The 23,347-nt window shown below is 39.1% G+C and overlaps 1 protein-coding gene and 1 long non-coding RNA gene across 3 annotated transcripts in view; one reads left to right on the top strand and one right to left on the bottom strand.

Annotated features, from left to right (window-relative positions):
• opcml (opioid binding protein/cell adhesion molecule-like) overlaps positions 1-23,347 on the top strand; it is a 351,351-nt gene that overhangs the window by 236,960 nt on the left and 91,044 nt on the right. For both annotated transcript variants that reach the window (XM_044370030.1, XM_044370029.1), the window contains one exon: positions 6,479-6,714. In XM_044370030.1, the coding sequence (XP_044225965.1) occupies positions 6,479-6,714 (236 nt within the window). The remainder of the gene's footprint in view (positions 1-6,478; positions 6,715-23,347) is intronic.
• The window catches only part of LOC122995062, a 109,169-nt gene continuing 106,605 nt past the window's right edge, over positions 20,784-23,347 (bottom strand). The window contains exon 7 of the long non-coding RNA XR_006406713.1: positions 20,784-21,205. This is a non-coding gene — a long non-coding RNA (uncharacterized LOC122995062). The remainder of the gene's footprint in view (positions 21,206-23,347) is intronic.

Here is a 23,347-nt window from a genome sequence, read left to right as displayed (position 1 = left end):
TAACGCCAGCTTTCACTTAAGGCTCAAGCCATTCCACTATACAATACAATTTAGCCATGTCTAGTCAACTTTAACTCTAACCAGGCTTGAAAAAGCTTGCATTGTGTGTACATGGAGTACATTAGCAGCCCAGAACAGTTAATTGTCAAAAAGGCGATACTATGTACAAAATGAAGGGAAAACTAGTAGGGCTGTAGTCTCTTTGTCGACTGGTTGATTAGTTGGTTGATATGCTCTCGTCCGACCAAATTCTCATTGGTCAAATAATCTCCATGTCAATTTCATAAGGAGAAAAGTGCTACATCAATAGCCTTCTAGGATTAATCCATTTGCTGTGGCGGGAGGGACAGACTAACAAATTACCTGTGAAAATGGGGGCGTATTCAAAACACCCCTGTTGTTTTCACAACTTTGAACTTGCCCAACCTAATAAACTGCTAGGTTTAACTTTACTCAACGTTTACTGAGCATTTACTGGACGTACTGAACGATTACTGAATCAGTGTTAACCAAAATATCCATGCTGCTAACCAAATATCCATTCATTCAGAAATCAACATCCAAGACCAAGAAAAGTCACGTCTGTTGTTTCCCCAAGTGCTGGAAAAGTAAAGGGGGTTAGCTCAAAAGTTAGCAACAATGCCCTAAAAACTAGAACCCTGCTGGTGAAACTATAAGAAGAATATAAAGGAGTCATCACCGATAAGGGCAATACTGCCGCCATTAACAAGGTGAAGGAAGTGGCTTGGCAAAAAAAAATGCTGACAGGTTAAATGCCTAAATTATACAAGTTTACATAAACTGGCAATGGTGGCCTAGTGGTTAGAGAAGCAAGCTTGTAACCAGAGGGTTGCTGGTTCAGTTCGCCAGACCGGCAGGCTCAACCTGGGTGGGGAAAGTGGAATGCAGTTTTTTTCATGCAGATTACTATCTAATTGACATTTTGGTTTGGTTTAGTTATGCTACCTTAGTTTTCTTTTATGCACCATAAAACATTTACACACACATCTACCACTTAAACACATTACACAACCGATTATACTGACATCCACACTCAATATTGTGAATATTTAATTTGTTTAATTTGATTTAATAAATTATGTTATGTAATTATGTTGTTAAACTCTGACATGGTGTGTCTCCCCCTTTGTTATGGTGTGGCCATAACAAATGGGGGCTTGTCCATTTAAGTTGTTTTGTTAGATAGTTTGTTTGTGCCTCAGGTAGCAGTGGGGCGCATGATTTGAATTATGATATGGTGAAGTCTGCTGCATTAAAAGTATAGGAGTTGATCTTTGAAGCCTATCGTCACAAATTAATAAATTGGGTAAAGGGTGATAAGATTTTCACTGTTGGTGCTCAGCTGCAAAAGTTGATACTTTTTAGACAGTCTGTGTGAGCTTGTGTTTGAGCAGTTTAAAAATGCTATCCCTCCACACATTGCTACTTATGTGAATGAGCAGAGGCCCTCTACTGTGCTCAAAGTAGCTGAATTGGCTGATTTTGTGTTGACGCATACGGGTAGTTTTTCAGAGACACACTCCTGGGGTGATAGGAAAAGGGGGATGACAATTGTGGTAACTCCTGTGGTGGTGCGAAATTTTGGTTCCTCCACAGGAGTTCTGGTTCCTCTTATAAGCCTGCATTTATGAGGTGGCCTGAGGGTACTAGAGTGTGTAATTGCTGCCATGGGAAAGGTCAATGGAAGGACAAATGTCCGCTGTTTAAGTCGAAAGCTAAGCGTCATTTACTGTCTTCACTGTCTCATTCACCTTCGCATCGTTCACCGTAGTATGCTCCAGCTATGCCATGCTCAACAGTTTCTGAGCAGGGACCACTGTGCGTTTGGAGTTCTGGTTCAGGCCTGATGCCCGGAACTGGTTCAGGTTTTAAGATGTTCATCGCTGATACTTTTGTGCCCTTGGTTGGTAGTAAGGAGAGTGTATCAATTAAGCTGTTGCTTGACACAGGCGCTAAACACTAATTTATTGTGGAGTCGGTGCTGTCTTTTTCACCTGCTACAGAGACGGGGGATTTTGTACTGATTTTGTAATTCCACAGGTACAATATCCTCAAAGACTTAACTTTTATTTGGACTTAAAATGGTCAAAATATTGGTCCAAAGAATGTCATTGTTTAAACCTGGCTGAATGAATCAGATCAGAATTATTAATGTGGTAGTTGGCGTTTACAGTGGATATGCAGGAATCATTGTAGGAACACCCAAGATAGTATGAGAATGATCTTTTACTGTTGTAAAGACCTTTATGTACAATACTGTATTACTATTTTCACGTACTAGGGTAAGTCCGGGTCAATTCATCACACTTTTGGACTGCATCATCATAGATATTAATGAAACTTGGCATACTGATTTGGCCATATAAAAAACCCATGGAAATTTTCACCAAAGTTATAATGTCATCAACACCTCCAGAAAGTTTGGTCTTTGGTTTTTGAGTAGTTGCAGAGATGTCATTACTCTGAAGTGGCATCACATGCAGTTTCAGTTCCACAGGTTCCTTATATGACTAAATCAGCATACCATGTTTCATTAATATCTATAATGATGCGGACCAAAAGTGTGATGAATTGACCTGGACTTACCTACTATATGTAAATGTATTTATATCACTATTAGAACAGACTTTTTTGTTACTTTATTGGACATCTGAAAGTGCAGAGAGACAGGAAACATGGGTAGAGAGAAGGGTATGACAATGCATCTTAACCAGTAGGCTAATGAGGCATCCCAAGGATAAAGATTTTTAATATTGCATCCCAATGGCAACCCACAGTAGCTAAGCTCAAACACACATGCCACGCCATTCACACACACAAACACAAGACCGTGGGTGACATGACACATACTCCTGCTACCAGTTTCATGCTATTCCACTGATTAACTGTTGGTGGTGGTAATGTGCCAAGAAAAGTAGCAACTCCCAGGAAAGGCAGCGAAAAAGACTGAGCTAGCAAACAAAGATGTAAGCAATTCAGGTTTAAATTTTCAAGAAAGATGCTTTGCACATGTTTTATGAGGAAGGAAATGCATTTGATGTATTTGTTAGGTATTGGGGATACACACAATGCTTTTTGGTGAGAAACATTGGGCCTTTTGCAAGAACATTTTCTTCTTCTTATTATTATTATTATTATCATAAAACTGACTTTTTGTGAGGTTTGCTCATACAAGTGTTCCAAGTCAGATTCAGGGAACTCTCTTAACTTCCTTATCATAGATGGCTTGTTTCAGCCTGATGAATGCCACATGACGAGGTGCATGTTCATGAGATCTGATGATTGGCATAATCCACGCTCCCTTTCCTTTAAATTGCCATATAAGGCTCCATGTTCTGCTCTATTTGTGAGCATATTTCATTCACAAAAAAAAAAAATTCCTGACCTTAAATTGAGGCTTGGGCGATCCTCTGTTGCTGTTTCAAGCACATCCCTCAAATCACGTGTTATCTTCTTGAGATGACTTTCGAATTGGTCACAACAAGATTTCTGATTGAGTCGAAACAACTTCTCTTCTGATGACATTGTCATTTCTACAGTCTGGTACTGTTACTTTTACTTCAGTAAAGGAGTTTCTTCTACCATTGATGCACACAATTGACCCATGTGGGTCAATACAGCGCAGTTGAGTAGTGGATAAAGTTAACCCAGTACAACATGAGTAATAAACCACCCAAGACAAGGGTTAATATCTAGTAACCAAACAGGAAATATAAAAAATAACACTAACACTCTGCAAAACAACCTCAAGTATTTACCCATGGCTACTGTGTTTATTGTCGGTACTATATTGACCCAATTTTTAACTCAGTGATTTTTATATAACTGTAGTTACTTGCACATGTTGAAACCTAAATGAGATTCTATAGGGGATACTTAAAAAATCAGATTCAATGCTACGGAACCCCAACCCTTCTTGCATGTCTCACAACTGCCTCTGAATATCTCCAAAGCTCCTGGGGATGTAGTTTAGCAACACTGGCAAAGTGAGGATTGTTTGGAAGATCCTCAACATATGGAACAAATTTCTCTTCAACAGGTAGCATCTAACTTTATAATAGTAGAAATGTTGAGCACCATTCTCTATTGTTAAGTTGTGTTTGTATACTGTATGTTAATTTAGTCAGCGTTAAGTATACATTAAGAGTATAAATCAGCTGAGTAAGTTTGCACTTGCAGATATAGAGGACATCACTTTTTTGAGTTTGAAGAACGCATGTGTCCTTTTGATAGAAGATGAAGCACAGGAGCATGTCAGTGCAAAGTTGTTAGCTTTTTAACCTGTTTGCCTCTTGATCTTTTTTGGGATCAGAAGTGTGTGGCAATGTCAGTGTGCACCTTATGTGTGTTGGTTGGATGATTAGTATACTGCATGTCACATTCTGATGGTAAGTTATGTGTAGTGCTTGTGCAGTGCATATATTTGCTAGTCATGAAAGAGATCTCACGTGTCTTAACTTATGTGATCTAAACAATGAGTTGTGTGTTATCCTTAAGTCAGTGATGAATTTCTCAGGTAACGACTTCATGAAGAGCACACAGAGGATGCATCTTTTCCCCACTGACATTTGGTTTTATTTTTGAATTTAACATTGGTTTGACCTGATCTTCACTTGCAGCTCATTTTTTGCTTGTAAAACTCATAAATGTAAAACTCACAAATATATATCACAGATGTAAAACTCATTTAGAAAACTCAAAATTTTCAATTAATTAATGTAACTCAATTTCTTGAAAGGACCAATGTGTAAGATTTAGGGGGATCTATTGGCAGAAATGGAATATAATATTCACAAGTATGTTTTAATTAGTGTATAATCACCTGAAAATAAGAATCGTTGTGTTTTCATTACCTTAGAATGAGCCCTTTATATCTACCTAGGGAGTGGGTCCTCCTCCATTGAGCCCGTGATGTTACACCACCATGTTTCTACAGTAGCCCAGAACAGACAAACCAAACACTGGCTCTAGGGAGGGCCTTTCACGTTTTTCAAGAGTTTTACAGCCACCATTGCTTCTCCTACATGCTTGGAGGTGGAGGGGGAGGAGGGAAGGGTATTAATTTTGTTGTAATCTACAACCTCACTGCTAGATGCCACTAAATCCTACACACTGGTCCTTTAAATTGTGCTCATACTTTGACCAACTTCCCACTTCTAAGAACAATCAAAGTAAGAACAAAAGCTCTCTGGAGAATTTCAACCCAAATACAATGCATGCTGGGAAGTATGTTAATAAGTTAAGAATGTTTAACAACAATCATCCAACAATCAGCTGGACATTTGCCAACTCATTTCAGGTTACAAGACCGAACTCATGATTATAAGCTTTGAAAGTCATGATCAGACAATTTACATCTACATAAAGCCGGCTAAATTTTAAAAACACTGTTTTATAATTTACACAGTTTATGAAAACAATTTGTGTCCACAAAAAAGATGTGTGCCATAGTGTGGACGTACTTTCAGTTGACCTGACTTGAAACAAATTATGAGAATTTACAATTTATAGTTGTATGTAATGTGTAGTGAGCTGTGAAAGTTGTTTTTCTACCATTACACAACTAAAGAAATAAATGAACAGAACTATCTTTCTTTGTTATGAACCACAGTTGAAGATTCTAAGATCTTAAATCCTACAGCTAGTATGCCATTTAACCCTGTCATGCATAGTTGTCACTACAGTGGACAGCTATTCAAAAGCCATTTTCTTATATATGCATGGGTTTTAATGGTATAGTTGCACATCAGCCAACACAGTGGACTCTAGTGTGTCATCCCATACACTGCCATCCATTGGCCAGTCCTCATAAGTGCAACACAAATTTCTCAAAACCATAGACTGTAAAAGCTCAAATTCAAGATGGCCGCCTGCCGGCCAGAAATACTCAGTGACTCAGGAATATCTTGCCAGTCCTTCTATAGTAATAGACACTTACAGGAAAATAAAATTCTGTAACATCAAATAACAACAGCATCAAGTAATACAATTGTTAAAATTTCCAAGTATTGATTTTATGTTGGGAGAAAATGACAATTAATCATCTGTCCACTAAGTTGGACAAACTCCTTGAAAAATGCGTGTTTAAAAAAAATGAAGTTCAAATATTTTTTCTCATGCCTAAAGAGGAATAAAAGCACTTAGGAAGAAAATCCTGACTGAGGTTATCATAATTCATGCATGAAAGGGTTTAGCCAAATAATACACATTACATTGGCATTTTCACTGTGCCTTCTCTTCAAAATTCTACAAGCACAATCACAATAGTACCTTCCAGAGATCACTTTCACCTCTCACAGCACCTCATTAAAACATAGCTGGATGTTAAAATCACTTCATTTCTAATTATTGTTTTTGAGTGGCATGTTTGTTCAAGGTTTCATTGAGCTTATAAAGACAAACCCTTACACCTGAATATCTAATGTGTTTTTATATTTTCTCTCTTTCTTCCAATCAGATGCAATGTGGACAGCAAAGTATCGCGAGTGGCGTGGCTCAATCGCACCACCATTCTATTCGCAGGAAGTGAGAAGTGGTCTCTAGACCCTCGTGTCATCCTGATGGAAAACACAGCGGTCACAGAGTACAGCATCAAGATCCAAAATGTTGACGTCCATGATGAGGGGCCCTACGTCTGCTCCATCCTCACAAACAAGAAACCAAAATCCACAAAAGTGCATCTCATTGTTCAAGGTAAAACACTGCTACGTCAACAGCCCTGACAGTGATTGTATTCAGCTCCAGTAAATTACTGAAGGTGTCAAACAAGAACAATGCTGGAACAATGCTGTGTGTTGTTTGTTTAGAGCCATAATTTTGCAGTGTGCGTATTCATTTTTTACAGGTGCAGCATTGTAAACTCAAATTGTTGATATGGATGGGACCAGTGCGAGTCTGTTTTAGGATGGTGTGATCAGATGGAATTCACAAAGCATTAGACCTGGTGATGAAACCGGGATTCAATCTCGATTTAATTTGAGATTGCTGATAGATATTGATTTAGGGCACATACGTTGAAAAATGTCCTGGCTCAGTTCATTGGAAAGTCCTACTAAATCAACTGTCAGCGCTGAGACTTTTGTTATCTTTTATGATGAAATCAATTTCCTTCATGGTTAGTTTCCACAAACAATTAGCAGCACCGCCCTGAGTCTGCATTTGAGGTCTAGATCATGGAGCTGCACTAAATTGACATATAATTAAAAATTAGATTAAGTAGAGGTATGAGATACCTCATATTGAATCACAAAGAGAGAAGAGAAGAAGAGATACAAAAGAGATCAAGAAAAAACCTACTGGCAACCCCTGAGAAGGCGCATATTGCATTTCAGATTGTAATATCAGTAGAGAAAAAAGAATAATTTCTTTGCTTCTTTGAGAATAAATTCTAATAATTGTTCTGGGAGACATTGCAACTACTGTAGCATGTCTTATGAAAAAAAAATTGACACAATCCTTACAAAAAGTGTTCAATTTGATGATGTTCACTTTCATGAAATGATAATTAACATTGAGTATTTTTCACACTTTATAATTCATGATGATATCTCATTAACTCTTAATTGATGCTGAGAAGCGTCAGGCCATGGTTTAAATCAAACAATAGACAAGCATATTCTTGCACAGACAAGAAAGCACATCTCCAATTATACTTTCTCATGGATTTTATCTGTCCTTTCTCCTTACCTTGAATAACCCAACCATCTGGATGCTGCAAGCTCATACTTGAAACTAAAAGCAGCCACGCGATCCACAGAATGGGTAAGGCTAGGCTTTGATACGCCAACAAAACACTGCTGGTGCTCTGTGTTGTTCACACCAAAGGAGGGATGCACCTGCTCCAACTATCAGTGTGCATGTGAGCAACAGTGTCTGTCAGTGGTATGAGGGCAGCAAGTTATAAGCCAGCTGCTGCCACAACTCTTTATGCCAAGTCTTAATAGTATTACAGTACTACAACGCAAATAGTTTTTACGTATGCTTGGTCGTAGAATATGGTGACAAAATATCAAGGATTTTGTCCTACATGAATGTATATATGTGTACATATATGTTCTGTATTTACCACTAGTTTGGCTGTAAAAAAGTAACAAGTCTAAGAGTCTACAGCCATGTTAGTGGCTCTTTGAGACTGTGCTTAGGCACAGCTGGTCCTTTGAGCTAAATGTTAATGGCAGCATGCTACCATGTTCACAACTACAATGCTGACATGTTACTGTTTAACAGATGTAATGTTTACTATGTTCACAACAAGTGGCAACTACCACAGCTTGACGCTGAAGCCAATGCAAAGTACCTTATTGGGAAACTTTGGTATTTTTCAACCTGGACCCTATTTTCCCATCGTTTGTGTGCAGGTGTCTAATGGGGACAACAATTTTTGAAGTTTGTTGAAAATTACCGAAGTTTTCCTTTAAAGTGCCACCAACAGCTGCTAGATGCTCCAACTGACTCCCATTAAAAAAAATGTCAACTTCTCTCTAGAAATACTAAGTAATGCTATTTTTTTTTATGGGTAATTGCAAAAGTCAGTCCTCAAGTGTGCTGGTGGTCATTTTGGAAATTATTGTTCCATTAATAAGATTTGAAGCTCACCTGCTGCTCTCCTCAGCTCTGGGACTTGCACTGAGTTGGACTGTGGTTGCAATATTTTGATATGTTTAATGGTATTTTAGTACCTGTTAGCACAATTTAGATAAAGTAGCTAAGATTAGCCCAAAAGAGCAGCACTCGGAGTTCTCATTAAGCTAGCGTTAGCTTTGGTCCAAGGTTGTAGGGCATGTTTCCAGAGTGCTAAAGACAACACCATGTACTCCTTATGTGGAAGGTCCTGGCTCCAAACGGAAAAGATGGCACCAGCCATAAGCAGCAACTCTGGCCTTCAAACCAGCTCCAATGAAAACCAACGGATTTTGCTAATACAAATGAAAAAGCCTGTAAAATCAATTTCTCTGCTCTCGCATGTTTTGGATTAAAATCTCCTTCAGAGGGAGTTGGAGATTGACTGTCCTCAGGCAGGAAACACTCTGACGCTTTAATTTGAAGATATAAGAATTGCTTTTTTACAGTGCAAGTGAAGACTCTGTCACTGATCTCCCCATGAATTCTTATTACACACTTGTTTTTCTGGCTTTCCTCTGGTGGAGAGGGGAGGGATGGTTGAAGGGAGAGAGGCCAAGAAGCAAAAAAAGAGAATAATAATTATTTTATACTGCCTGTTGTTCCATATTTCTGTACGGCTTCTGTACAGTATAGGAGTGTAATGCAAAATGGTGGGTGCCGTGGCAGTAGTGATGTAGATTTAGAAATATTTATGTAGTGTTGTTAATTATGTTGTTTATTAGGGTAGAGGGACAGACATGCTGTCAAATAGCATGGCCTAATATTTCTTCCATGCTGGCACTAGTTTTAGGTCCAACAGTGGTGCTGCTTTGGCCTGATTACACACATGCCAGTACCCAACATGATGAGTGCTTTAACATACAATTGCTGCCACTTGTTAAACTTTGTGAGACTTTGGTGTTACGGGAACATTTCATGAGAAGAAACCCATATTTATGTCACACTGAAACACCCTGGAGTTACAAATGAATAGAAATTACATGAAATGAATAGAGTACACACTGCCACCTTTATGGCAAAGGAAGATCAGGAAGTCCATGGGGGATGTTAGTGGGGCCATTCGTCCCCACAGGCGCTCTCCTCTCCAGCACCTCAGAAATGGAGATTGGTGTTGAACCTGTACACAGAGAAGGACTCTGGAGGCTAACATCAATCAGTCCAGTGACCTTGTCAGCTGATACCCTCAGGAATATAGGACATCTGCTTCCATGGTGACTGCACACAGGGAGTGGACTGACTGCAGTTAAGCCACATTACTAGAAAGAATAATATCTTGGAGTGCTTTGTAATGCATAGCGCATGTATTCCAAGGACTAGAACTGGCAGAAAAGGAGCAAAGGACTCAACATCAAGTGATATTTACACTGTGATCCCAACTTTAAGGACTTCATTTCTGTTTGTTCAATGAGAAAAGAGCCCTGCTGTTTCCCTCTTATTGACTCTCCCTGGAACACACCAGGAGAGTCCTCTGTGTAACTGCATCTTATGTTGGGATACTTGAAAACACAGATGTTCTATCTTACACAGGCTCCACCCTCTACTGGACTCTATGGGTAATACTCTTCTCCAATCGCACGTACGCAATCACCCACTGACATTTGCATGTACGTAGCTGGCCAATCAGGATGCGCCCACTGATTCCGTGTGTCCCACACAGTATAAAAGGCAGTGCCTTGCTGCAGTTCCCATCCTCTTTTCCTCAGTGACGGTGAAATCAGCTCATTGATCTTACTTCTCTGGTGATGGAGTCGCAGCTCCAAGTTTGTTCCTGTCCATCGAGCCCCAGTATTGTCGTAGCTGTCATGGGGCATCTCTTCCGCTTCAAATGCCTCAGACGAGACCACGTAAAGAGCAGCATAATGCAGCCACCGCCATGTGGGCACTGTCAGGCACTTTGTCCAACTCAACACCGGCAATGGTGTGACCATTCAGCTGTGAGATTTTTAGCAAAAATGTGTCTTCTGCTCAGTGTGTTTTTAAAGAAAAACTTGCTTTTCATTAAGCAAATTCAAGCACTAGCCTATAAACCATGTCTTTAACTTATAAGTCTTTGGGCCTGCCATAGTGCGTAAAGACCATCCCTGCTCACTCTCCCAACATAAGTTCACTGTGTGTGAAGTGTGTGTACATGCAGTATAGGCCATTTTCCACAAAGCCATGTTGGTGCTGCACCTAACCCGGTTAGGTTTTGCCATCAACTGGCAGAAGAGCGTCCCACAGCCACGCCAGCAGGTTGAGTATCTGGGAGTCGTGCTCAACTCGGTCAGTCTGTGGGCTGTTCTTTTGGAAGCCAGATGGACAACCCTGCAGCAGGCAGTCCTCAGACTGCGGCAGGGAGTGGCAGTGACAGCTTTGACTGTCATGCAGGTACTGAGGCTCATGGCAGCAGGCCATCCAGTTGTTCCACTGGTGGTTTGTCATTGTGCACTTGGATCCCAAGAGGCGCAAGCACCACTTGGTGAACATTCCCCCATCAATGCAGGAGGACCTGCGTTACTGGGGGTCCCCACAACATCTGTTGATGGGAACAAAGCTGGGTTGAGTGACCTCCTACGTGTTCACAGATGGGGGGGGGGGGACAACTGTCTGGGGAGAGCAATAGGTGGTGTGTGACCTAACAGCTGTAGTCAGCACACAGCAACAGGAATGATGCGTGTCTCATCTACAGACTCTGATTTGAGAGAGAGACTGTGCATCATTTTACATACAGATGGCACTCCAGAGGAAACTTCATTATTTAAATCTTCCAATGTGGCGACAGAATCAGTCAGAATTGATGGTAATTAATGTTCTGCATTTTCTAAATATCACACTGGAAAGCTGTTACTCACAAGTTTAACAATAAAACAGTTTGAAGTAATGCAGCGGTACTCAGGACGCCTCATGAGCTCCATCAAATCTGTCCAGACAGTTTTATTAAATAAAACTTTGAACTCAGGTTAAAGAATCAAAACATTTTTTCTGTAAAGTCATGAGGATCATTACAGTGAGTTTTTCATTAATGCCACTTACAGTCAAGTCTCAAAATATTTGCAGTAAACATTTCTGTGTGTGGACTTGTATCTATATAATCAGTGTGTAAAATAGCCTCTGACAACTTAACAGAGTAGGCATCAACATCCTATTTGTCGTGAACAAATAAAATATGTTCGTGAAACATTTAAAAACAGGTTCAAACACAGTCCTGCTTACTTTACGCACAGCCGGCACAGCGTTGATACCGTCATTCATCATTTAAATATTTGGACAAAACAGTGACTGTGTGCTTTTCACACACTAACCAGCATATTTCCAAACCCGATTTTGTATCTGTTTATTTATGGATATGTACTTAAAAGCATACATGAGGACTTTCAAATATGTAGAGAACTGCAGAATTAAATGTTTTATTATCCTATATTAATTGTTTGCACAAAATAAGCGGCAGCAGCAGTATGCCAGCAGCTATAGCACACATGAGAACACATCAGCTTCATTTTCATTCTACCATTGTCAGCATATTTGGATTGAGGTATATTAATATTTGGGGTGTCCTGAATATATATTTTGGAACTTCACAGGCTTCACAGAGATGAACTCATTTCTCTCTCTCATTCAGCCTCTCTCACCCGTTTCACCCGCGTTTAAAGAGGATGAGAGGAGCCCATGTGATTGGTCATTATTGAAGCCCGCCCCGACTCCACGTAATGCATTCCTCCCACTAAAAATGTATTCAGTCTCTCTTCCACCTTGTACCTGGCTGTGCCCAAAGTGTGCCAGTGCTGATGGTCTGGAAAATTGCAAAAAGTGTTGGCAACACCCACGCGCGCCACACACCAGGAATTAAGACTTGCCTGTGCCCTATTTCAGGAAAATTATCATAAACAATGAAATATTCTTGGCTAAGTAGTCTGAACCAATGGCATTACCACACTTTCTAAAGTATCCATTGTGCTCTGTGTGTCCCTCCCTGTTTGTACGGACTCTTTTTGTTGTAGCATAATGACAAGTGCAAGCAGTCTATGTTTGGTATTTTTTTGACATTGAAATACACATTGGCAGTTTTTTGTCATTTGCAACAATGGCATTACTGCTGCACGTTAATGCAGCCAGATCTGAAACACTAAAAGCAACCAGTAAAATGCAGCATGTGTTTGCTTTTACAGGAAAAAAAATGACATTTTTTGAATGACAATCTTGATGTTTTTCTTGGTCAAGACTAGTTGCCTAACAACAGCAAGTGGTCCCGACCGGGAAATTGTGTACCCATAACTTTTCATTTTTATTCTCAGCCATCTTAGTATTACATGTAATTTGGTGCCTTAGAACGCAGGAGAAAAGTCATTATCCTCTGTAACTATTGTAGTGGGGTAATTTGATCTAAGCAAGTCTAGTTTTAACATTGAATTGCTGTCAGAAGCTGGATCATTAATTCAGTGAACACAAATGGGATTTGTTAGGCAAAGTTATTGATATGGCTAATTTTGAACTGCTCATTCAGCAGAACTATGCCAACTTCTGGAAAATGAAAACTGCTGTTTTAGTATGACTTGAAGGAGCTGATTAGATTTTTATGAATAATAATGACTGATTGGCAGGCAGACAGATGTAATTATTCTGAATCACAAACTGACAATCAAATAATTGATAGAAGTGATGATTATAATAGTGAAGTTAAGGATCTGTTAGAGAAATATCCCTTAGGTGTAACACCTTTATTGTTAGGAACATGGTTATACTATAAAGGAACAACCTGCTCTGGGAAAACAATGTCACTGGTGCCAATCTTTATCTTCTCGTCAGTCAGTATCAATCAGTAGAGACAGGTAAAATTAGTTCTTGAGCAATTTGGCCCTGGACACAGTCTGGATGTTATTGGCAGCATTTGTATCTTAGACTGTTATTTCTTTGAAACAAAGGCAAGTCGGTGTCTATAGCAACTGGTCTATAGTGTTGCCAGTATGAGTGTCCATTAATGAACATATCAGTAAATGTAAAGGAAGTATCCTTCATCCATCTATTTAACTTGGAATCCACTCTCATTTTAACAACCTCCAACATGTGAAAGTAGAGTTGAATTGTAAATGGTTTTAATTTAGCAGGCATTATGCTCAAGAGGGGGCTAAGTCATGTGTCCATTTCAATTCATTCCTCTTCATAACACTGAACAAATGAGATCAGGAAATTCTCCACTTAAGTAGTATAGTAGTGGTAGTGCTAGAATGTCTGTTATTGGGTTAGTCTCAAATATTGTGTGTATATTGTTATGTGTTTAGTTTCAAGCCTTCAGATCTTGGTTCATAATCATCAGATTCAGACATTTTCTTTTAAGTTCTACCATGATGTTTTGTTTGGTTGTAAACAGTGCTGTTCATATAGGGTGGGTTGGGCCTTTAAAGGAGAAAATCCTTTCCAAAATCCTTTTTTAAGGAATTATTTACAGTAAAACATCCATTCATTTGATAATTCAGTTTATGTAGCCTAGTTTCTGTGGTAATATCTTTCCATCCTAATAAATTGACAAAGCATGGAAAAGCAACTGAGGTCCAAATTAAAAACATAAATGTTAACACAGCATACTTAATGAGTTGAAATTTGAAGAAGTCATGACACAGAGAACATAATTTTACTTCCCTCCACTCAAAAATGTGCTGCTCATTGTTACTTTACTTGGATGCTTCATTGTGCAGAATGTATGTCCAGAGTTTGTTTTCACATTCATCTGCTGAAAGTGGAAAGTTTCTCTGTGCTCACTTTAAATCTTTTTTAGTTCATGGGGCGGACCTAAGAGCATGATTTGTGACTTCACAACTAGTTTGGAGCCAATCATGGTGCACATACACTGGGGATGGACTTTTAAGTGAAGTAGGAGACATCTTTTGTCCAGCAGTTCAAATTTGGAAATGAACAATATTTGCATATTCATAGATTCTGGATTTTTTTAATGAGGTATTTGGAGTATATGCCATTTTAAGAATGTCTGACAAGGCAATTGAACTTTTTTATGGAAAAAACACATCAGATAGTGAAGTATTTTTATGTCTTAAAACATGTCTGGATGGGACCTTTAAATTTGATCAGCAGGATGAGGAGTTTACAGCAACTGAAACAACAGTTAAGCCTGCCTCCATTCACCAAGTTTACTTCAGTTATTGACGAACAATACATCAACTGGAACGTAGGTTTTGTTTCAAAATTTTAATTAGTCTCCCACAGACTCGTGCCATCAATCAGAAAACTGCGCTCTTACCAAAATAAAGATGTTTCCATATGTGTTGCTTAATAGACACAGAACTTACTCAGTATTGTACATACACAGTCTTGTGGTAAAATAATAGACTGACAGGAGATACAGTCCGGCTCCCACACCATACCTGTATGAAGCACATTGAATATAGAGGCTCTGTGAGGTTCTGACATAAATGTCTAAATATACAATCAATGTGGTGTCTAGTGGACATTGGTCTTCATACATAGTGTTAGATCTCCTCCCTTTCTGCCTGCAGTGGTTCAATTGGCCACTTCCTGCAGGAGGTGGCAGTTAGGGAGGGTCGTTATGGTAATGTGGTGACACCTGGGTGGGCCTCCACCAAGGCTATATCTAGCAGTCTGGTCTCGTGTTCTCTCTCTCTCTCCTAGGCTCCACATTTCTCCAAGTTTTGGGGGTTTTTTTGGACATTTTTTTCCTGTATTCAACAGTAGCATACACATTCCTTACTCATCCATATATTCCATTCGCTACTGATACAGTTACTCTCCATACCTCATGCCTTTTGTAAATAGTAATGTTGTTTTATTTCCAATAAAATATTCAATTGGTACTTTAATCTGACTTGTCTCTCCTCTTTGTCACATGCATTGAGCCGGTTTGTGACAACAGTCTATACTGCTGTCCTAAGCTAACTACAGTAACTACATTTTTGGTTGGTTGAAACTGAGGTATAGTTAAAAATGAACTTATCTGTTTTATGTTGTGACAAAGTTTCAGAGTTCAATTTAGTTTTGTTTAAGAGAAAAAAAAACTATTACTACTACTACTAATAAAAATTGCAGGAATTACAAAATCTGAATCAAAACCAACTCAAGCAGTAAGTTACTGCGGTCTACTTTGGGGTCCTATTGGCAGATTTCGCTCTAACCATCTAATCTCACACAACAATGCCATCAAGAAGGCATTCATTTTCAACAGGGTCTCTCAACGCCAGATTGCTTGCCTCACATCTGCTGGTCCCATCAGACTTAGGAAGTCATTATCTTACCATCTTATAAATAACAAGGGTCAGTCACAAGAGGTATGTAAGACCTTCTTTCTCACAACTCTGGATACCATCCGAAAAAATGACAGGCTCATTACAGCTCCCCATCAAGCTTGACACCCCCCAAAGAGCGTGAAATACATTCTCCAGCTAATAAAATAAATTTCACCCCAGTTTACAAACATGTTGAATCATTTAATCCGTTAGCCATTATAGAAGAGAACACGCCCCCAAATGAGGATACCTCCCAAGTGATATAACTGTTCAGCTGATGTAGAAGGAATTCGCTGCAAACCACTGTTCATACGAAACATACTGGAAAGCAGGAAAGAACAGCAACATCAGCTTCACCAAGCTGAGAGAGGAGCAGTGCAAGCAGTGTCTCCAGCATGAGCTCCATATGAAGGCCAAACACCAGGCTGCCAACCAGGACCCCACCCCCGTCTACTCCACTTGTAAAAAGTGGGAGGATCACAAGGAGAGAGCAAGGGAGGTATTGATGAGGCACTACAAGCTTGATGCAGAAAAACAAAAGTGACAACCTGTCCATCCGCAGTGCGAACCTACAGAAAGTAATCATGCTGCCCCGAATGCCAGGGGTGAAGATAGCAGTCTTCACCAAAGGGATCTCCATTTTCCATGAGACCCTTTTTTATCTTGAATTATATTATATTTGTAGAGTACATTAAGGGTGTCATTTTGACAAATAAAAGAGAACTGTACTATACAGCAGTTTTGTTAACAAGAATGTCAAAACTTTAAACCACTAACAACCTGCAGATAGAACCTTATAATTCTAAGGGGACGCTTTGTCACAGTTGGCAAGAAGACAGGATCAAAGAAAGAGTATCTCTGTGATCTGGCATGAGGGGATAGCTGGGAGGAAGGCAGAGAAGATGTAGTCTGCCTATTTTTATACTCTGCAAAGGGAGTGTGACGTCCCTCATTTTGTCCTGTGGATGGACAATTGCACAGCACAGAACAAGAATTAGTGCCTCCTGACGATGGTCGTTGTGGTGACCCACAACTCCAACTCCACTGAAGACACCACACTTAAATATTTTGGATGAGGGCACACCCTCATGAATGCTGACAGTTTTCATCATGGGGTGGAGCGAGAGATGAAGAGGTGGCCTGGGAGTGTTGTCCTTGATTTCCAGGACTTCAGCAGTGTAATTGCATCCTCTAACTCTGGAAAAGTGGATGTGGTGGAACCGCAAAATGAGGATATCCAGGCATGGGAAGGAGGGCACTCCTTGACGAACCTGAAGAATGCGCCTCATCTGGCAGACATGGCCAATTCAGGAGAGGATTAAAGAGCATGTGGGTGAAACTCTCCCACAATCAGAAGAAATTCACACCACTGGACATCCTCATGAAGAAGACCACTCTTGACATCCCTGAGCAACCCAGGCCTGCAATGAAGGGGGTTGGGAGGCAGAAGAAAAGCAGACATCCTGACAAAACTCTGCCCTCTGATGCCACCAAACCGCCGGGTGTTTTGGGAAAGTCTTGCCTAAAGTGTCGCAGATGAAGAATGAGCTGAACGTCAGTCAAACAATCTGACATGAAATGGGACTGTATATCTTTCCTTTTTAAAGAAATTATTCTTCTTTTCATTAAAGTCACATATTTTAATAAAACTTCAATGTTATTGAAATAAAATTTAAAATATGTAATTACAATCTGATATGAAATGTCACTGTATTTCCCTTTTTAAGAATTTAATCTGTTTTAATGAAAATATCTAAATTAAATGTAGCTATTATTGAAACAAGTTAAAAACATGTAATAAAATCCACAAATTTTACTATGATTCAGTGTAGCTATTGTGTTAAATAGTAGACAAGGATTACAGGATTAGGCAACTTTACCTCATGAATACATGTACAATTACTGCCAGTTAAAATACTTTAAAGCTATTTTTTCTCAGTTTTACCTTTTGCATAATTACTGCAAAGGCTTTGTAGCGCAGAGTACCACTCATGTTGTGTGAGCATCACGCCAGCAGCACATTAGCAACACATCTTCCATCTGTGTCAACAACACTTTCCATTTTTAGAAGTTTAGTTTGAGCCACACAGAGGAGCATGAACCAAATACAAGGCCTCAGAATACCCACAAAGAAACTGATAAACTTTGTTACACGTAATGAAGCTTTCTTCATCTTACTTTTTTTTTTGTTTGCCAAATGTAGATACATATAGATGTACATAATGTAGATGTACTATATATTATCATTGGTTGTGGGGAAAAATAGATTCCCACAAAAGGTTCTAATTCTAACCAAACATTGATTCTTTTTATGTTAGTTGTCTCTCCTTGCCTGTATTACACTGTGTGTTGTAAAAATGGAACATACAGAACTTTGTGAGTGCACAGCATAGTCATGTGTAGCTCAACACGGCTCCATCTCCAGTGAAAGCAAATGTTTGGATGCATTTCTGATTTAGTAATCTCAATTTTCAGACTCTTGACTGCAGTGTGTCTGAGCTTCATGTTTTTAATTCAGTATCTTTTGAAATTAAAATGGCAGTTAAGGTAAGTGGCCTTTGTCAGTGTTGGACCAAAAATTAAGCTGTTTTTCTTTCTTTTTCTGCTCTCTTTCCAAACACTTTACTGGCTGCCTTGTGCAATAATGTGAATAATGCAGCTCTGAGACAAATGGAAACTTTTTTTTTTTTTTTTTTTTTTTTTAAAACACACAAATTTTTGATTTGGAACCTGGTAAAAACCCCAGTTGAGATGTTCCGAATGCACTCCATACATGTCCAAAGAATGCTCCTAAAACCTGAATAATATCAGCATATCCCACATGTCTTAATCTGAAAATGCTACATTTGGAATAAAGCCTAATTCAGAATATCCAAACAGAATATGCTGTTTTCATGACCCATATCAAATTCAGAATATTGTCATATTTGGAATAATAGTAGAATATTAGTGTGCATGTAAACATAGTCATTGTTTACTCATCACAGCAAGATCGGAACACAAATCAGAGTTAATGTCATCGCTTTAAAAGTATCTGTATGGATTCACACCACAGTGTTAATTTAACTGACTTTGTGTTGGTATTTTGACACCATAATGGAGTTGCTACTGACTCTCAGTGTATTTAGGGCCTAATTCAACACTCATTGACACTAACCAGTGTTAGAAATGAACTCTCCACACTCTCATCTGTTACATTAGCCCCATATGGGACTGTCTTATCCACAGGAGGTTCCCATAGAGAAGTTGAGGGAAGTGACTGTGGGCTGCTCTTTGTTAACATGAAGTAAACCAAGCAGTGTTGAAAACACTTCTGATGAAGTATAAATCTCAGGCGAATCTGAGGCAAAGAAGATGCTGCATTCTAAAACGCATTCAGACAAACCACACAGAGATGAAATTCCTGCAACCCTGTCTCCTAGAAAGTATGCTCATATATCACTAAATGGATTTCCCAATTAAGTTGCATGAGCTGCCTGGATTATGATCCCAATCTATGTTTTTTTTTTTTAGAGTGAATGAAGCGATACATTTAAAGGTTCTATAAGTTGAACTGTGAAGCAATTTACATGTATTGATCGTTTTTTTTTTGCCAATTGAGTGAACGGATAGTAATGTAATGTAAAAAAAAAAAGAGACCTTCCCCGACTTTCTCGGTTGTCTGTAACAACCTTTGGACTGATTTCTGAACTGATTTTCCGTGAAAATCCAACGGAAGTGACGTTTTTGCACACCCTTGCCTTGCCTCTCTTCCACTAACGTCAACAAATGACCAGCATAATAACACAACACAACAAAAATGGTGCTATCCAACTAGAAACACCCTGCAGATATTAGCTGTCCAGCTAATGAAACCAACCACTACACATTGCACAACAAAACACCCCCGCAATGACAAGTCGCCCACTCCCGAGCACACAAACAGCTAAAACACATTATTTCCTCAACAAAGGAGCAGAAAACAAGCTCCAGAGCGATAGCAGAACATAGCTTACCCCTTTTGTTTATTCCTGTTGGTTGTCCAAAGGTCATAATAAGCACACATTTCACAACAAAACCGCAGTGCGTTGCTCCCAGACCACAGCTCATTGAGCCTACCGGTTTCTGACTGACTGGGAGTGAGAGATACTTTGCTGAAACACGGTGCAAAACACAACGTTAGAGATCGTTTATGTAATTAGGAGAAGTGTAAGTGAGGAAAAATACATCGCCTGCAGTAGTCTCACAGCATGGGAACATGAGCGCAAGCACCAGGATGTTGACTATAGCTGTCACTAATGAGAGGGAATTTCTGATTCCTACATATAGAACCTTTGAATATTGCACTGAGGCCATAGGGAAGTGGTCGGGGTGGATTAGGGGTGTAGAAGACGCAGGTTAGGGAGGTTAGCGAAAAATTGTGGTTTTGCTTAAATGTTAATAACCATGTGCTTCAAGTCATTGCAGATTTGCCACAAAGAAGTTTGATATTGCTGTATTCACTACTGACAAGATATTTTAAAAGAGAAAAAAAAGAAATAATTTTCACTGAACGTTTCAGTCATATTTTCAGCATTAACATTTTTGCAACTTACAACTTTTCTCATTATGTTGAGATCAAACTTTCAGTTTAAATTCAGCCTGCATTATGTTTCCTGCAAAAGATATTTACTGTTACAATTTAGTAGTCTATTAACGTAATTTCTAGGAGATAGGGTTGACAGAGCGTGATCTGTGAAGGTCTCATCAGCACCAGAGATTGAATTCTGAATTTGCTATGATCTAGACACAATGTATATTTACAATTGAAAGCAAAAAAAAATAAGTAATGACAGGAAACCAATACTTATAATACTACACACATGGAAGACCATCAGCTGAGCAAAGATTCAAACTAATGCATGCTCTTACCAGTTACCTGTATGAGCACATTCAAGAGATGAAGGAAAAAAAGTATTGATTTCAAAAAGCATATCAATTACTCGACTACATAGCATTTTACAGTAACATCAGCAGAAGCACTTTAGTACTTAAATGGTGATGAAATAAAACTACTAATTTCTTCAATCATGGTTTCACTCAACTAAATTTATGGAATGCATTTTTTTTTTTTTTTTTTTTTACACGCACTTATCGCACATTCCATCTTTTTGACAGCTGTAATATGTAATCACATACAGTACGGTGATAGTAAAATAAAACAGCCTGACAATTTTCTTGATTTAAGTGCTGTAGGTATACACACACAATGTGCTCATTAATTCCTTCTTGGGATGTGATTTTACACAATCATTTCCTGTCTCGTCTCCTCTCATCTTCTGACACACAGTCAGGATTTCTCTGAAGCGGTTCCTCTGGATTGGTTTGTCAGGGGGAAAAAAAAGGAACAAAAAGTAAAGTCTGTTCAAACATTCCTGACCATGTTTGTATATTCTACGCAACAACAAAACGCAACCCTTATCTGGAAACTGTGAACACATTATTCTATAGATACAGCATGTGAGGTACTGTATGTATGAAGTTGGAGTCTCATTGGCATTCACTCGATCAGTTTGAAAAAAGGTATAGAAGAAGAGAGAGACATTTATAAGCTGTATACCACTGCTCTGTAAGCCATTGTACTGCCACAATTGGGGCTATATTGCATGGAAAAATTGTGAGAAATAAATCACATTTCTGGCTCAACGACAAAGAAAAAAGGTTAAAAAATACACAGCAGGTCACAGTAATAGGTCACAGTAATAGATAATAGTTCACAATAAATAGACTGTGTCCAACTCACTGCCAATTTCCTATACTGTATGTTCCTCAGGCTCATGGTTAACACATGATAGTTCTATGAAATCCCACTGAAGGAAGAACAGACGGCATACAACCCCAACAGTAGCAGTGACAGAGGTGTGTGAGGTCTGGGCTCCAGCAGCTTACAGGGATGAATCACTTTGGAGTCTGAAAGGTGGACTCGTTTCAAATACTTTGTTGGGCTCAGAATCTTTTGATGCTTTAGCTTTAGAGAAAAGTGTGTCATCAGGCTTAGCAGAGTCAGCTGCTACTTTCACCAGAAATGCCATTACAGGGTGGACTGTTAGCTGGTGACAGTGCACGTCAGTGGGCCAGTGAAGGCAGCTTTGTGTGTACCACACTGAGACACACCAGGGGAGGCATCCTTTGTATCCGTCTCTGCAAAGCTTAACTACTTGGAATATTTGCCTGTGGGTAGCCCTGCAAGACCTGCCAAATTTCCCTGAGGGAATTCCCAGTACATAAATCCTTCTATTTGATGATTTCAGTAGAGAATCTTGCATTTTATAACTAGTAAGACCATTGATAATTCCTACTGGTTCACTGTTGGTGAAATCAATACATGTTTCGGGTGTTTTAAGGCATTTTTACCTACCAACCTGTAACCTGGAGCTTTTCATGACCTGAACTTTTAAGAACTGTATCAGGTCCTGCCTTGATTTTCCACTGTGTTTTAAAAACTGGAATGTTGAAAACGTGATAATGAAAAATATAATTTTTAAGCACAGTTTGGTAGGGAAGTGCAGTTGTGAGACAGACAGCAATGGAAGAACTGGCACCGAGTAATTTAGAAATGTATTACTTATTATTTAAAATTAATGAATGACATAAAAATACTCGGTTGCTGTTGCTTTTTATTATTATCATAAAATTTGAAGTCAGTGACTTGATACAATAGTTTTAAAAGGGTGTTTTTAACTGTGTTTGACTCCAGAAGTAGCTATGTGGGGATAGCCCTACTCTTATAACATCAAATGCGCTGAGAACAGGAAAACAATACTCATGTCCAAGGCTTATGGCAATAAAAGCAGAGGGCATAAACTTGATGCCAAGTGGGGCTGATTGCCTGTTGCCCTGCTGCTATGTGATTGGCTATTTTTGCTTAGTAACTTGTTGTCATTCGCTTATAGTTAGCGGTTAGCAGAAGTTGTATTTCACCTGGAAAGCAACTGCCATCATGAACAAAGTGGATTATCTTCTAGAACACAAATTTGAAACTCTGATTTTTGAAGAAATGCGTGAGATTAAACGCCACCAGCTGCAAACATTGTTATAAACCAAACCACAGGCAAAAATAATCACAGATTTAATGTGGAATGGTTCTCTGTAAAGAAATGGCTAACTAGCTTGTCAAGAAAGGTGATTTTTTGCTTCCCATGTGTGTTAAATGGAGGAGATGGCATCTGGTCAAGAGCAGTTTTCAGGATTTCATCTTTCTGAGAGGATTACCCAACATGAAATCAGTGGGAGTCATATAGACAGCGCAGTAAAGTTGGGCTTGCTTGGCCGAGCAAATGCAGCTAACGTTTCCCAAATTGACAGCTCATACAAACAGCCGCTACAGGATTTTAACACCAGAGTCATTGAAAAGTTTCCCCAGAGGAAGAACCATCCTGCCTTCTTTCTTTTCAAGTGAGCTTTGAATTGATGAGTGAAAGAATTATAGTTTATCTTGCTGTTAAAGCATGGTATGT

This window comes from Thunnus albacares, chromosome 13 (genome assembly GCF_914725855.1).
Source record: "Thunnus albacares chromosome 13, fThuAlb1.1, whole genome shotgun sequence".
Lineage (NCBI taxonomy): Eukaryota > Metazoa > Chordata > Actinopteri > Scombriformes > Scombridae > Thunnus > Thunnus albacares.
The sequence above is the reverse complement of the archived record's forward strand: the minus strand, read 5'-3'. Positions and strand labels throughout refer to the sequence as shown.